At 49.1% G+C, this 16,281-nt stretch overlaps 2 protein-coding genes across 3 annotated transcripts; both read left to right on the plus strand.

The window, feature by feature from the left end:
• The first annotated feature begins 3,167 nt into the window (after window positions 1-3,167).
• On the plus strand, window positions 3,168-5,496 carry LOC124680559 (ATP-dependent zinc metalloprotease FTSH 4, mitochondrial-like). Its single transcript, XM_047215611.1, has 5 exons — window positions 3,168-3,370; window positions 3,471-3,724; window positions 3,782-3,985; window positions 4,111-4,587; window positions 4,670-5,496. Exons 2-5 carry the CDS (start codon window positions 3,563-3,565, stop codon window positions 5,468-5,470), a joined length of 1,644 nt encoding a protein of 547 aa, XP_047071567.1. The 5' UTR covers window positions 3,168-3,370; window positions 3,471-3,562; the 3' UTR covers window positions 5,471-5,496.
• A 377-nt stretch (window positions 5,497-5,873) lies between these two features.
• LOC124680565 (ATP-dependent zinc metalloprotease FTSH 4, mitochondrial-like) lies at window positions 5,874-12,513 on the plus strand. Of its 2 annotated transcripts, XM_047215620.1 has the most exons (5): window positions 5,874-6,300; window positions 7,190-7,298; window positions 7,467-7,657; window positions 10,954-11,436; window positions 11,525-12,513. In XM_047215620.1, exons 2-5 carry the CDS (start codon window positions 7,223-7,225, stop codon window positions 12,440-12,442), a joined length of 1,668 nt encoding a protein of 555 aa, XP_047071576.1. In that variant the 5' UTR covers window positions 5,874-6,300; window positions 7,190-7,222; the 3' UTR covers window positions 12,443-12,513. The 2 variants fall into 2 exon arrangements, with proteins under 2 accessions (XP_047071576.1, XP_047071577.1); XM_047215621.1 differs by lacking the exon at window positions 5,874-6,300 and having other exon boundaries at window positions 6,356-7,298.
• The last annotated feature ends 3,768 nt before the right edge of the window (window positions 12,514-16,281 follow it).

A 16,281-nucleotide genomic window follows, 5' to 3' on the forward strand; every position in this document is an offset into this window, starting at 1 on the left:
ACTTGTTCCTTCAACATTTGCTGCTGCTGCTGCTGCCGTAGGTCGTGGACTATTTTGCCTTGCAGCTCCTTCTGGCGGTGTTGATACAAACGCCGTTCCCATGACTTCTTGTCCTGCTATCGCCATATTGTACAAAGCCTCCCTTGGATCTCCTGGAGGTGGCCTGGATGCAAGGATAAAGGCTTGTGTCGCCATATACCCAGCTTCTGGTGTTTTAGGGATAATATTCCCTCTTGTGTCTATGGACATAAAAGACATGTCGAGATTTTGAACCAGGTACTCTCTTTCTCCTTCAGGTATGTGTTGCAATCCGGACCTTGCTCGTTCCGAGCTTCTCTATGACTATCTCCCGAGGTTCTAGATTGTCGACTTAGATCTGCCCTTCTCCTGCTGGATGCGAAGCTGCCTCCTTTCTCCTGTTCAACTCAGCTCGTCTGTTTTTCCAATTCTGCGGCAGCTCGTGCGAGCCTATATTGATAAGCTTGCGGTTCTTGGACTGTAGCGAGTTGTCGTCATTGGCTCCGAACCATCTAAAGCTTTTGCAGCTCTATCCCAGTGCTGTTTGTGGAAGTTGAACTCGACGCGTGGTGTGGGCCCGACATATTTAGTGCCCATACCTCTCCTTAGATCCGAGGGATCGACATAGGGATTACCCAAATCGTCGAAAGCCTCCGATGTTTCCTCTTGATTTTCAATGGCATAAATCCGATGATATTTTGTACTCGGATCTATGTTGGGTTTGGTGACATCATTGTTGAGATTGATGAAGACCTTGCCCACTGTGATAGATTTGTCGATGAAGTCGTAACTGTCGACATCGCTTGAGTCATCGCTTATATATGAGTCCGCAGATGACTCGAACGATATGTCGCCGAAGATCTTGTCGAGTTTCTCTCTTGCTCTGGTGCTGACGTAACGTGTTTCCGAAATTTCTTCTTCTCCTGACTCGGTTGACGATGTATAGCTTGAAAAATCGGAATCGACCGCCGACGATCCCGATGAAATCGGAATTTCGACACGATACGATCCTTCCTTCTCGACGCGAAAGTGAAACCTTCCGAACGTCATCTCCATGGGCTCCGCCAGATACGCATATGCATCCAAACGGGAGGGTGGGTGAGGAACAAAATCGACAAGACCAGCAGCGATCTGTTTACCTCGATCCATTGTGTTGCTTGCGGTTGACGATGTCGAAGATCTTGAACGTGCCATCGAGATCAGATCCTTACGCCTCTAATTCCCACAGACGGCGCCAATTGACAAGGTATCAACTTGCCAATGCCTATGGATTATAGGCTAGGGTTTAGTTAGAAGTAGAGGGCAAGTAGATCTCGAAGGTTTTAGCCGAAAAGTACTCGACGATTATGAAAACTAGGGTTTGTGAACAATGATTCGATGATCTCTTCGTCCCTCGACTCCCCCTTTATATAGGAGGCGGAGCCGAGGGTTTCGTTTTGTACAAGTTACAGAGTCCGGGACGGTTTCTAACTCATCCCGCCAGATTACAAACAACACTTCCTATTACGACTCTACTTTCCTTAATATATCTTGGGCTCCCGAATCTTCTTATTCTTCGGGTAGTGGGTCTTCATTAAACCCCGGGTACTATCTTTGGCAGGCCCATTTGGGATACCTATGTCACCGACCAGAACCGTTTAGAACCCCCGGCCGGCCCGCGCCCAGGTTCCCGCTCTCGCTCGCATTGCATTGCATCCCCTCGGAGCCGAGCCGGTGGATAACGCCGGCGATGGGCGGCGGAGCACCGGTTTTGACCGCCCGCTGGGCGCTGGCGAGCCCCGTGCCCGTGCCGGAGACGACCGGCTCGGCTCAGCCCGGATCTGGGAGCCTGCTGGTCGGCGTTGATCCGGGGCAGAGGCAGCCCAGCCTCGGCCGCGGGCGCTGGCGTCACCGCGTGCCCGTCCTGCTCTGCTCCCTGCGGCGGCGCTGCCGCCGGCAACGTAGCACTGCCGTCGCAGGTGAATCTTCTTCATGATCTGGAAGTCAGTTCGTCCACTGAAGTTCTTTCGGGCGTGCGGCATTCTCTGAACTGGATTCTTCTTTTTCGTATCCAATCTTTGCTATGTTGTAAGAGCATCCCCACTCGTTGGCGCTCCCCACGCCCAAATCCGGCGAAATTTTCGTCCGGATTGGAGGAAGATTTGGCGTGGGGAGGAGTAGTTTCCCAGTCGTGTGCTCCCCAAGCGGCGTTTCTCGGGGAAAAAGAGGATGGCTCGGGGAATCCGGACGAAATAGGAGACACGTGGGCGTGGGCGGTTGGTTTAGCTTCATCCGGAGTCCCCGGGAGACCCCCGGGAAACCGAGGATGGCATGGGGAGTCCGGACGAAAATAGGCTCAAATCCGGACCAAAACGAGAACCCGGGGGCCTAACTGGGCCGTTTTTCGCCATAAAAAAAGTGGTCGTGGGGGGCTTTGTGGGGAGACGAGTGGAGATGCTCTAATCGATTACTTCAAGCGTTGCCGTATGTGGTAGAGCCGGACTAAGAGATACCCCGTCGCGTGTGATTGCGATGGACTGCAGTTAAATATCACGCGTCCCTCCGTCTATTTCTACAGAAAAGACAGACAAAAAAAGTTCGCCGAGCAAACGAAACTAGATTTCGAGCGATTCACTTGGGCGCTAGATAAATAAATATCCAGCAACACGTCCTGTCCGCCCACAATGGCCTGCCGGCTCGCTCTCCCCAGGGTATTTTTTTTCTTCTTTCCTTGTGTTTCTTTCCCAATCCAAAGGAACACAAGGTTTTTTTTTTTGGCTTCTAGACCTGAATGATGCTGAAACACCTCAACATTGCAAGGCATTATCTTTATTATGCGTTTTCAGGTTGATGCCACCTGAATTTACGGGTTGACAATTTCGAACCTACCGCCGTTGAATACACAGCCATAGTTGTCACCGGTGTGTTTAACCTTTACGTGTGTTTCTGTCTGTCACAGGCCGCAAGGCATATTGCAAAGTGTGGATCGTCTTTCATGGTACCTGCTGCAAAATCTACTAGCGCAGGTATACACGCTGCTGCCCTCTCTACCCTGTTTTCCATTATATAGACATCATATCCTGCGCCTTGCTGGCTGAGTCTTGCCATGGCAGGAACTGATTAAGTTTCTTTTTGAACTCGGATGCCTAATGTGCAGGCAGCGCGGCGAGAAACCTGCACAGGGTACATCGATCGAGCTTTGCCAGTCAGAGGTCACGGGGCCTGCACTCTAACCCTTTTTCGTTTTTCGAAGAGTTTAATCGCACTCGTGCAGAAAGAGTTGTACGTGACTTCGAAAGTCATAATTCATCGAATGCTTTAGCTCTCTCCGAGTACGTAAAAGCCCTCGTCAGTCTTGAATTGCAAGCTAAAGGTTAACCGTCGTTTTCCTTTCACACATTTCTTTTAAGATGCCTTTTCTTCTCCGACGCACAAATGACATTGGGATTTGTTTTACAACTTATTTTCTGCAGGAGACACGTTCACAAGCCAATTAAGCAAGGAGCTTTGGCCTACCTTGCGGACCATTGCAGCTACTGGCCTTTTAATCTACGCCGGTAACGTTATGATTGACAGATTGAATAAGCAAGGCACCATAATCTCTGTCGGTAAAAAGGATCCTATCGACAAATCATTGAAGATTGATTCGGAGGAAGAATATCGCAAGTTTTATGGTGTGAAGAGAGCGCCCGTGGAACTAAGTACCAAGGTCAATGATCTCAGGGGGGTCCATGAAAAAAGTGGTAACTTGAATAATGTGGATTCAAGCATGAATTCCAGGGGGGTCAATGAAAAAAGTGGTAACTTGAATAATGTGGATTCAAGCATGAATTCCAGTTATGTCAACACGGTTCATGAAAAAAAAGATAAATTCGATGCTGTGAACGACGTGTCAATGATGTCAACCACGAAATTCAAAGATGTGAAGGGAGTTGATGAAGCCAAAGCTGAGCTCGAGGACATAGTTCACTACCTAAGAAATCCCAAGGTGAGAGACATTACCATCATAGTTAACAAGCATGCATTTAGGGGGGTGTTTTGATTCAGGACTCCTTTTATTTTCTGTTTTCTTCATGCTGGTCGAGTTGCTAATCTAGCATGCTTAATTTGCAGCATTTTACACGCCTTGGTGGCAAGCTTCCAAAGGGTGTTCTGCTTGTGGGCCCACCTGGCACAGGGAAGACCATGTTGGCAAGGGCTGTAGCTGGGGAAGCTGGTGTCCCGTTCTTCGCATGCAGTGGGAGCGATTTTGAGGAGAAGTATGTGGGTGTTGGGGCTAAAAGAGTGAGAGAGCTCTTCAATGCAGCAAAGAAGCGGTCCCCTTGCATAATATTCATCGATGAGATCGACGCCGTTGCTGGGCGCAGGAACTCAGATGATTCAAAGTCGCGGAGGCAGACCCTGAACCAGCTGCTTGTTGAGATGGATGGCTTCAAGCAGAATGACGGGATCATCATTCTTGCAGCGACCAACTTTCCACAGTCGCTAGATAAAGCCGTTGTTAGGCCTGGGCGTTTTGACCGTCATGTTCAGGTTCCTAATCCAGATGTTGAGGGTCGGCGACAGATCCTCGAGGGTTGTATATTAAAGGTACAAACTCTCTTAAAAAAGGCAAGTTATCTTTGCGCTCTTTAGTGCATGACTTTGATCTGACCCTATGTTTTTTTTTCAGGTCAAAGCCAAGGGTTTGGATGTGATGACCATTGCGAGGGGGACACCAGGATTCTCAGGTGCAGACCTTACAAACTTGGTAAATGATGCTGCTCTGAAGGCTGCCAAGGATGGGGCAGACGCGGTTATGATGCATCACATTGAATACGCCAAGGACAAGATCATGATGGGCAGCGAGCGCAAATCGGCAGTGATACCTGATAACTGCAGGAAGATGGCTGCTTACCATGAGGGAGGGAGGGCCCTTGTTGCTATCCACACTGCTGGTGCTCATCCTATCCACAAGGCTACCATTGTCCCGAGGGGAAACACTCTAGGCATGTTGACACAGCTACCAGAGGAAGAAGATATGTATAAATTCTCAAGGAGGAAGATGCTGGCGAAATTAGATATCCTCATGGGAGGCAGAGTGGCTGTGGAGCTTATATTTGGAAACACTGAGGTGACCTCTGGCACCTTGTCTGATCTAAGTGAGGCAACTCAGCTGGCGACAGAGATGGTCACAAAATATGGTATGAGCCAGCGAGTCGGCTTTGTTTCTTATGGCAACAACGATGACGGCGGGGTTGGGAAGAAGATGACAACTGTGAGCGGGCATACAATAGCCCTGGTCGATGAGGAGGTGAAAGAATTACTGACCAAGGCTTACAAGAACGCGAAAAAGATTCTCACGGCGCACATCAAGGAGCTTCATGTGGTAGCTGATGCCCTCCTTGAGCATGGAACCCTCACCGGAGACCAGATCAAGCAGCTAGTTTCGCCAAGCAATAGTCAGCAGAATCAAGAAACACCTTCGCTCTAGTATTGGATTAGCAAAACAGATTTTGCTCTAAGAGGATTTCCCTTTTTCTTATTTGATTGATTCCTCATGTGCATGAACATCAATGTAACGAGATGTACGGTCTTGATTTGGTTTACTTCTATTTTTTTCAATTCTGAAGAGAATGCGACGTTGTTTGCACTTTTTACATATTGTATTCTGAATTAGATAAACTCTTGCTTATTTTGGATCAAAAACTTGAATATACCTCAAGATTTCCACTATACTGAATAGGACCTTTGTGATTGTGCAAGAGGATATATAAATACAATTTCCGGTTTTCTGATACCATGTACGGAGTATTTTTTTTTCTTTTGAGGCAGTGATACCGCTTATCTGAGTTTGATGGCATTTTGAGACGAAAATATAGAAAATGAGCCCGCACATGAGAACTGGCCTCACCGGAATCCCACCATCGCCTATGTTGACCTGACGGGAATCGGTCGACTGAGCGATTTGACTCCCCACCACGCTAGGCCCAAGCCATGGCGCAACAGGTCTATGCTCCAGTCGAATCCGCCGGAGCCAGTCCGGTGGATAGGACCGGCGGGGCACCGCTTGTGATGGCATGGATGGAGGTACCCGCCGTGCCCGTGCTGGACCAGACCAACGCCGACCAACTCGCCTCAGCCCAGAACAGATTCGCGGTGTCGGCGTTGGTCCGGGGACAGGCAGCCCAACCCCGATCGTCAACGGCGTCACCATGTGCTCGCCACGTCACAGTACTCTGCTCCGGCCAGCGTGACCGCGCCGCCGCGAGGTGGAACCAATCGGAACCAGGCCAGGACTGAGCACTAGTTTCTGTCTTGCAGGTGAGTGAACGCGACTCCGCCTCATTTTCTTCTCCAGAATCCACAGGTACGACGCAGTATGATATCGTTCGAATTAAAGCCTTGTCCACCGAAATTCAGGATCTAATTTGGTGATTCGTATGTGTTGGGTTCTCCTCCTAATTTGGTAGGAACCTTTCTCCGAATCTGGCCGACAAACTCCCCGCATGTCTCTCCCGTCTCTGAAACCTTCCTCTCCCGTCTAACTTGCCATGTTCTAGAAATTGATTGCTACTACTACTCTTCGTCCCGATGCATATACAAGATCAGAGTCCTAGAAACACACATCACGTCTGATCGATCGATCGATGTAGTTAACTCGCGGGCGTGGTTACATTACTAGGTAGGCGAACTGGAGACTTGGTGTTGGTGTCCGGCCGAGCAACGGAAATTTCGACCAAATCCTTTCTTCTTCTTGAGCTAAATCTCCAGAAACACCTCCTGTCCTGTCCACCATGGCCTGCAGGCTCCCTCTCTCCAAGGTCTTCCTATTCATCTTAGCTTTATTCATCAAATCTTGGGTCTAATGGGCCTGCTCGACTATGAAAGGAGCACGGTGCATTTTATTACTTAATTCTCTGTAGTTGATGGCCTGATGCTCATCGACTGCAAAAAGCTATCTGAGTTTCAGACTGACGCCAATTTATTTTTTCAATTGAATTCTACACGACTTACTATTGCATGAACATCGGCTATGAAGCCAAGAGGCATTGGTTGTATATAGTACTTAAGAAGTAGAGCACTGGTGTTTGCAGTGGGTGCCGGCCAGCTTATGGATTAGCAAATCTCATCCAGTGTTTCTCACTTGTTGTCAGAGTACACCAGTGTTCTGTTTCCCTCGACTAAATATCTGTGTGTGGTTGTGTCACAGGCCGCGACGACGCAGCAGGCAAACGACGTTGTTATGGAGGAGTGTGCTGTGACCGCCATATTTCCTTCTTCCAGAGCACCTGCGGCGGATGCAACCACTACAAATGCAGGTACGAATGGTTGTTTCTTTTTGTCCGCTGCTTGAACTACAACTTAACATGGGTAGAATTGATTTGATATTTATGTGATCCGTGACACCTTAATTTTCTGACTCCTGTTGTTGCCATTCGTAAGTTTCTTGTGTGCAAACTGGTCTGATTGGGGCATGCTCAATGCAGGAGGTGGTGTCCATATAAACCAACAAGGCTGGTACGGGTCAGGCTTCGTTGGCCAACTTTGGAACCATCTTTGGAGTGCCTTTGATGGTTCGACAAAAGAGGTGAAGGATTCAACCACAAAGTTTAGTGATGTCAAGGGGATCGATGGAGCTAAAGCCGAGTTCGAGGACATAATCCAGTACATGCGTGACCCTCACTACAGGAATGGGAGGCTATGCCGAGGGCCAGGCTATACGCCGACGGCCAAAAGTCGGGGCCGTCGGCGTATGGCCCGGCCAGGCCAGCCTGCCCTTTCAACACTCGGCGAAACGTGGCCGTCGGCGTAGCGATCTCTACGCCGAGGGCAGCCCTCGGCATATCTTTGGCCCTAGGCGTATGCAGGGCTACGCCGACGGCCACCCTCGGCGTAGGCTATTTTTCAAATTTGTCTAATTTTGTAAAAATCATAACTAATTCATAGGATGTCAGAAAAATGCGTATGAGGTATCAAAATGTTCAGAAAAACATCCTCTATCCGTTTATGTCAAAATCATGCATATTTGAATCATGTAGAATAACATGTTAACATAGAAACAATTCAATCACTTTCTTATATGTTCTCGGGTTCCCGTTTTAGCCGGATGGCAATTTAAACGAAGTCAGAATATCTTGCGGAGCCGCATGGCATCATTTTATGTGTCCTAGTAACCACTCCAAAAGATGGAATTGGGATACGACAATTATTTTGGAAAACCCTTCACGAACAGGGCTATCAAGTCCGGATTTCTATGGCTTTTAGGGCAATGAGTAGGAAACGGCCCGTGACACCGCATAGTTTGTCGGAACGAGACCATATTTGGCACGTGCGTGGTCCCTGGGATGGGAAGCAAGGCCCCGGGAGCGAATTTCCAATCCGACCCATGGGCGATGGTTTTTTCATTTTCGGGGTGCCAAAACAGGTTTTTTTGTGAAGGAACTACATGGGGCGTATTTTAGTATTGCGCGAGACCTCTGCGTAGTGGTAGGACACCGCCTTCGCACCCCATATCATATGCCATATGTGCGCGCTAGCAATCTGGGAATCCATGCGGCTTCCTGCGGTGTCCCGCCGAATCCGCTGGAAAGTGACCGGATTTGAACTAGGGCTACACTTTCCTTCGCTCAATAAATTCCGCAAAAATTGTTTTTAGGTCTATGACATATCAGTTTATGTGCTAATTTTTGTCCGTTTAGCGCGATGGTAAATGGGTGCACCAGCGCGCCCGGTACGGCCATAACGCATCTCCGTGGGGGCCCCTTTTGGCCAAATGACAATTTAAACAAAGTCAGAAAATCCCGCGGAGCAGCATGGCGTCATTTTATGTGTCCTAGTAACCACTCCAAAAGTCGGAATTAGGATACGGCAATTATTTTGGAAAACCCTTCATAAACAGGGCTATCACGTCCGGAGTTCTATGGCTTTTAGGGCAAATGAGTAGGAAACGGCCCGTGACACCGCATAGTTTGTCGGAACGAGGCCATATTTGGCACGTGTGTGGTCCCTGGGATGGGAAGCAAGGCCCCGGGAGCGGATTTCCAATCCGACCCATGGGCGATGGTTTTTTCATTTTCGGGGTGCCAAAACGGGTTTTTTTGTGAAGAAACTACATAAGGCGCATTTTAGTATTGCGCGAGACCTCTGCGTAGTGGTAGGACACCGCCTTCGCACCACATATCACATGCCATATATGCGCGCTAGCTATCTGGGAATCCATGCGGCTTCTCGCGGTGTCCCGCCGAATCCGCTGGAAAGTGACCGGATTTGAACTAGGGCTACACTTTCCGTCGCTCAATAAATTCCGCAAAAAATGTTTTTATGTCTATGACATATCAGTTTATGTGCCAATTTTTGTCCGTTTAGCGCGATGGTAAATGGGTGCACCAGCGCGCCCGGTACGGACATACCGCATCTCCGTGGGGGCCCGTTTTGGCCAAATGACAATTTAAACAAAGTCAGAAAATCCCGCGGAGCCGCGTGGCGTCATTTTATGTGTCCTAATAACCACTCCAAAAGTCGGAATTAGGATACGGCAATTATTTTGGAAAACCCTTCACAAACAGGGCTATCACGTCCGGAGTTCTATGCCTTTTAGGGCAAATGAGTAGGAAACGGCCCGTGACACCGCATAGTTTGTCGGAACGAGGCCATATTTGGCATGTGCGTGGTCCCCGGGATGGGAAGCAAGGCCTCGGGAGCGGATTTCCAATCCGACCGATGGGCGATGGTTTTTTCATTTTCGGGGTGCCAAAACGGGTTTATTTTGTGAAGCGACTACATGGGGCGTATTTTAGTATTGCGCGAGACCTCCGCGTAGTGGTAGGACACCGCCTTCGCACCACATATCACATGCCATATGTGCGCGCTAGCTATCCGGGAATCCATGCAGCCTTCCTGCGGTGTCCCGCCGAATCCGCCGGAACTGACCGGATTTGAACTAGGGGTACACTTTCCGTCACTCAATAAATTCCGCAAAAAATGTTTTTATGTCTATAACACATCACTTTATGTGCTAATTTTTGTCCGTTTAGCGTGTTGGCGAACGGTGCACCAGCCCGCCCGATACGGCCATTTCGCATCTCGCGAGGGGGTTGTTTTGGCCACATGGCAAATTGGGCGTCATATTTGGATTCCTCTAATTTTTAGGTTCAAATGATGATATGTATATTATATTTAGATTCCTCTCATTTTTCTGATCGATTTAGACATATTATTTGTGGAATTTTGATTTTCCGATTTAAAGATATTAATTATTCAATATTAAATAGAAAAAAAGACCAAAAAATAAAATTATTTTATTTTTATTTGAATTCAATATTATTATTACTTATAAATATTCATTGTTGTCTACTTAAGTAATTGTTTGGGATTCAAAAATAAAGAAGTGTGCATCACGGTTCAAGGGTTAATAGGGTTGATATGCTATTATTATCAGCAAGAGGTGTCAATTCTATAATGGAAGTTCATTCGAATGGAACCAAGAAGTTAAGCGTGCTGAGGCTAGAGTAGTGTGAGGATGGGTGACCGACTGGGAAGTTTAACCATGATTGTAGTTTGACATAAGATTAAGTGTAGTTAGAATTAAAAGTGTATTGGGTGAAAGATAAACAAGAAAAAAAAAGAAAAAAATTGTGTAAAAGAAATTAAAATTTTTAAATTTTTAAATGTCTATGCCTAGGGTTTTGCCGTCGGCATATAGAAAAAAATATTTTTTTTTCGAATATTTTTTTTTGAAATTTTTTGGAAACGGAAAATTTGAATTTTTTAAAAGTCTATGCCGAGGGTTTTGCCGTCGGCGTAGCGTGCTACGCCGAGGGCCGGGATACGCCGACGGCGATAGTGCCTTTGCCGAGGGACTTACATGCCGAGGAGCTATGCCGAGGGCGGCCCTCGGCATAGCCTACGCCGAGGGCCAAAGCATGCTACGCCGAGGGTTCCCGGCCCTCGGCATATAGCTCCATTCCTGTAGTGCCTAAACGTTTCACACGCCTCGGCTGCAAGCTCCCGAGAGGTGTTCTGATAGTCGGCGCACCTGGCAACGGGAAAACAATGTTGGCAAGGGCTCTGGCCAGGGAAGTTGGCGTCCCATTCTTCGCCTGCAGCGGCAGCGAATTTGAGGGTGAGTACGTTGGTGCTGGGGCTAAAAGAGTGAGAGAGCTCTTCAGTGCAGCAAGGAAACGATCTCCCTGCATAATATTCATCGATGGAATTGATGTCATTGCTGGGAGCAGAGACATAAATAAGCAAACAGGGCAGAGGCACACCCTGAACCAGCTGCTCACCGAGCTAGATGGCTTCAAGCAGAACGATGGGGTCATGGTGGTTGCCACGACCAACTCCCTCGATTCTCTAGATCAAGCCCTTGTTAGGTCTGGGCGTTTTGACCGTCACGTTAAGATTCCTTACCCAGATGTTGAGGGCCGTCGGCAGATCCTTGAGGCTCATATGTCGAAGGTTTGTACTCCATCCAAAAATCCTAGTTGTCTTCGCAGCCTCAGTTGAGAAAACTTTAACTCTTTCTACATGAATTTTTCCTTCGCAGGTCTTGAAAGCCAATGATGTGGATCTTAAGACCACTGCAAAGGGGACTCGTGGCTTCTCAGGTGCAGACCTCGCAAACCTGGTGAACTATGCCGCTCTCAAGGCTGCTAAGGATGGAGCAGAAGCTGTTGCGATGGATCACCTCGAGTATGCCACAGACACACTCATCATGGGCAGCGAGCGCAAATCAGTTGGGATGCCTGATAGCTGCAAAAAGATGATTGCGTACCATGAGGGAGGGCATGCCATTGTTTCTATCCACACGGATGGTACCGGTCCTATCCACAAGGCTACCATTGTTCCCAGGGGGTATATTCTTGGCATGGTGACACAACTGGCAGACGAAGAATATGAGTACAAATACTCAAGGAGGAAGATGCTGGCAGAATTGGATTTCCTCATGGGAGGCCGGGTGGCCGAGGAGCTTATATTTGGAGAGAGCGAGGTGAGCACTGCTGCTTTATCTGATCTAAGCACGGCGACCCAGCTGGCGACAGACATGGTCGCCAGGCATGGTATGAGCAAGGTGGTCGGCCCTGTTTCCTACGACAAGGAGGGCGGTTGGAATGCGAAGACCATGAGCTGGCAAACGTCAACCCTGGTTGATGGTGAGGTGAAAGCATTACTGAACAAGGCTTACACCAACGCAAAAACGATTCTCACATCACACACGTGGGAGCTTCATGCGCTAGCCAACGCACTTTTGAAGGATGAAACTCTCACTGGAGACCAGATCACGACCCTGCTGAAGAATGAGACTGTCGCCAGAGATCAGACCACGAGACCTGTTTGCAGCCTAGTTCCCACCACTGCTCCTGCCGCCAATGAAGACCCAGCCCCAAGGCCGAAGAGAAGATGCAGGGCCAATAAGCGGGTGGCCGGTGACGAATGGATCACCAAGCGGCGAAGGGTTACTTAAAGACCAGGCGGACATGGTGCGAACCATCCTGCATTGGATCAAGGCGAACGGCTTCCTAGCATCCTCACCTATCCCTCTTTCTGTTCTTCATAGATCATCTTCTTGTTCAGGCAAAAAATCATCAAAACCTGAACTTGTATCCAAAATACTAAAAGATCAGAGATAATCTATTGCGAGTAGAGAGAACCTAAAAAACCCCACTATAAATTGTCAGCACAATCAGGAGGCACCTTCTTCACACTGACGACTGAGAGACAAAACAGGGTGGTCCCAGCAAGCTTTTTCTTATTTTGTTTCATTAGTTGCATACGCACAAATGTAAAGATGTACGCTCTGCATTTGTCATGACTATTTTCATCTTCTAGAATACTCTGATTTTTGTTTCTCAAATCTGAAGAGCATATGGCATTTACTGCAAATTTCGCATATCGTGTTTTGAATCAGCAAAACCCCTGCTATGGATCTCAAACATGATATTTCTATCAGAATTGAACAGGGTTTCTGAGAACGAGCAGAAGGATGTGTAGATGCCACTTAGCTACATACATATCCCCAGGTGCAAAACCTGTATAAAGGGATCAATAGGTGCTTCCAAATTAACTGCTAGCCCATTATTTTCGAGAAAATTCTGAACGCTTTTTCAGCCAGGTGAGTACAAGCCATCATTTCTTTTTGCGGGTATCATTTTGTTTTTGTAGGCGCATAGTACATCACAAGATTCCAGCCTTTATTCAAAATTCAAATAGTAGCATTGTTTACAACCATATTCAACCCAGGTGGTGGAGCATCGGACCAAACATGACGCCCAGCAGATAGGGAAGAAGCAAAACGCCCCAGCGAATGTGCTTCAATATTCATCGCTCTAGACAGAAGTATGTTTCACCTCTTAGCTGTGCTCTTTGCTTAATTTCCTGCAGTATAATCTATGAACCAAATATTTGGCCACTTTTCTATTTGTATATTATTTGTGTATTGATATCGTAAATTCGTGTTTGAATGTATGTATTTTTATACTGCATGTGTATTGGTATAATATAATATGTGTGTTGGACCTATATAAATACGCATAAAAGTTTGAAAAAAAGCAAACCGATGGCACACAAGTATACATACCGCTGGCGCACCACCCTGCACCACTGCCTGTAGGTATTACCGTCAGTGTACCTCCCTAGAGCGCAAGTGGTACGTGCTTCCGCCAGGGCACAAGGCTGGTGCGTTGCTCATAACTTACCTACCGCTGACGTATCAGGCTGGTGCGCTGGTGATAAACCGTTACCTCCGGTGCGTGTTGGTGTGCCTGCCGTAGCCCATTTTGGTCCGACACCGGTAGGGTATTCCCTAGTTGTGTTAGCTCGCATGGGCACGAGGAGCCTTTCTTCAAGGCTGCCTGGCCCAATGCTCCATCTTCTTCATCACACTATTTTTGCTCAAGGGGTGCCTCGGACCTCGTCGGTACTGTTAGATGTATATACTTGCATATTGTAGTTTCCCCATATGTTAGGGGGTTTTCTGCATATTTGCACCTGTACATGTACTATATATTGTGGCCTTTGACCCCTGGTAATACAACAAGTCTATTAACCTAACATGGTATCAGAGCAATAGGTAGCTCCTCTCCTCGCAGCCGCCGCCGCCGCCCACCCCGGCCTTCTGCCGCCGTGCCCGGCCGCCGCCGCCTCTTCTCCCTCGTCGCCTGCGAGCTCCGGCCGTCCCGCTCGGCCGCCTCCTGTCTCCGGCCGCCGCCCTCCTCGGCCGCCGCCACCCGTCTCCGTCCGGCCGCCGCCCCCGTCCGCCCGCCCCGGCCGCTCCGCCCCTTGCCCACCACCGGCCGCCGTCCCCGCCCACCACCGGCCGCCGCGTCCGGCCGCCGTCCGGCCGCCGTCTCCGCCCAAGTCCGGCCCACGTCCGGCTGCTCCGCCCCCATCCGCTCGCCAGCCCGCTCCGCCCACATCCGGCCGCTCCGCCCCCGTCCCCGTCTGCGTGCGTGATTCGATCGGGAGTTGACCCGATCTAGATCCCGTCTAGAAAAAAAGAGTTATGTCTTCCTCGTCGGGCTATCTTGCGATTCCTCCCTGCCCGGTGATTTTTGATGGCGCGAATTACCCTGATTTCGCTGCCTTTAAGCGCGTCCACATGCACGGTCTTCGTCTTTGGGGTGTGCTTTCTGGCGAGGTCCCCTGTCCGCCGCGCCCCACTGCTCTTACGCGCCTATTCCACCGGCGCCCGTTGCCCTTGCCCCCGATACTACTCAGGAGGTCAAGGATGCAGCCAAGAGTGTTGATGATACTGCTCTGGCTGAGTATGACCGGAAGGTCCAGAAGTATTCTACCACTGTTGCGACGTACCGGCTGGATCTGACTGACTACACTCAGTGGATAGATGAGGATGCTCGTGTTGCTGCTGTTCTCACTTCCAGTGTTCTGCCTCAGTATGCTGCTAAGTTCATGGGTCTTCCCACTGTTGCTGCTCAGTGGGCTTTTCTTCGTCAGCGCTACCAGCCATCTAGGGATGCCTCTTTACCTGTTCGTGGTTCGCCAGGAGCATGCTCTTTAGCAGGGTGATTCCACTATTGATGAGTTCTATACTCAGAGTGCTGCTATCTGGCATCAGCTTGATTCTCTTTGTACAACTATGTGTGCCACCTGTCCCTGCTGTCTGACTGTGCGCGCGGATATGGGGTTTCAGCGCGTATTTGAGTTCTTGTCGCGGCTCGGCAAGGAGTTTGAGCCTCATCGTGCCCAGCTGCTTGCTCGTGGTCGTGTTCCGCTCTCTAAGGTACTGTCTGAGCTTCGTGTTGAGGAGACTCATCTTCGTGGTGCTGGTCTTCTTGAGGTTCCCTCTGTACTTGATGCTCGTGGTCCTCATGTGCCGTCGGCTTCGTTGCGGTCTCCAGTACCGCCGATACTCTCTACTCCTCAGGTCCAGGGCCAGAGTCAGCCTCAGCAGCCTCGTGGTATGACAGCACCTCCTCGTCCTCCCTGCTCCTACTGTGGCAAGCCTAGCCACGATGTCTCTAGTTGCTGGAGGAGGGATCCCAGTTTATGTCAGCAGTACCATGATCATAATCAGTCTGGTTCTTCAAGATCTTCTACAGTTGCACTCTCTGATCAGGATATTATCTGTGGTCTTCGTGGTCTGCTCGCTGCTACAGGCTCTTCCTCGTCTGGTACTGCTGGTTCTGTGCCTAGCTCTTCTGGCACCGCGCGACCACCATCTTCTACACAATCAGGTACGTCATCCCCGTGGTATCTGGATTCTGGAGCTTCTTTTCATATGACTTCTGCGTCTTCTATTCTTTCTGCTCTTCGCTCTCTTATTTCTCATGTCCGTGTTATCACGGCTGATGGTACCTCTCTTCCTGTTTCCAGTCGAGGCACCCTCTCTACTCCCTCTTTCTCTGTTCCCGACGTTTCTCATGTTCCTAGTCTTAATATGAATCTTTTTCTCGCTAGTCGGCTCATCGATCTCGGTTGTCGCGTCATTCTTGACGCTGATTCTTGTGTTGTTCAGGACCGCCGTACACAGGCCCTGGTTGGAGTTGGCCCTTGCAGCCTTGAGTCTCCGGGGCTATGGGAGTTAGACTGGCTTCGCGTTCCATCCGCTGACACTTCATCTGTCAGTTCTCCTGCGGTTGCTGCTTCCGTCACTGGCTCTTTTCAGCAGTGGCATCATCGTCTGGGTCACCTTTGTGGCTCCCGTTTATCGTCATTAGTCCGTCGTGGTCTTCGGGGATCTTGTTTCTCCCCCTCCTGGTGTTCGTCCTATCACGTGTAAGTGGGTCTATAAAATTAAAACCCGCTCTGATGGATCTCTCGAGCGCTATAAAGCGCGTCTTGTGG

This window comes from Lolium rigidum, unplaced genomic scaffold (genome assembly GCF_022539505.1).
Source record: "Lolium rigidum isolate FL_2022 unplaced genomic scaffold, APGP_CSIRO_Lrig_0.1 contig_20234_1, whole genome shotgun sequence".
NCBI lineage: Eukaryota > Viridiplantae > Streptophyta > Magnoliopsida > Poales > Poaceae > Lolium > Lolium rigidum.

What these genes read in the sequence shown, in the direction of transcription:
- LOC124680559 (XM_047215611.1), top strand. Translation starts at nt 3,563, where the DNA reads ATGATTGACAGATTGAATAAGCAAGGCACCATAATCTCTGTCGGTAAA. An exon ending in ACTACCTAAGAAATCCCAAG is followed by an intron (nt 3,986 to 4,110) that starts GTGAGAGACATT and finishes CTTAATTTGCAG; the next exon opens with CATTTTACACGCCTTGGTGG. An exon ending in TCGAGGGTTGTATATTAAAG is followed by an intron (nt 4,588 to 4,669) that starts GTACAAACTCTC and finishes TTTTTTTTTCAG; the next exon opens with GTCAAAGCCAAGGGTTTGGA.
- LOC124680565 (XM_047215620.1), top strand. Translation starts at nt 7,223, where the DNA reads ATGGAGGAGTGTGCTGTGACCGCCATATTTCCTTCTTCCAGAGCACCT. An exon ending in TGCAACCACTACAAATGCAG is followed by an intron (nt 7,299 to 7,466) that starts GTACGAATGGTT and finishes TGCTCAATGCAG; the next exon opens with GAGGTGGTGTCCATATAAAC. An exon ending in TAATCCAGTACATGCGTGAC is followed by an intron (nt 7,658 to 10,953) that starts CCTCACTACAGG and finishes ATTCCTGTAGTG; the next exon opens with CCTAAACGTTTCACACGCCT.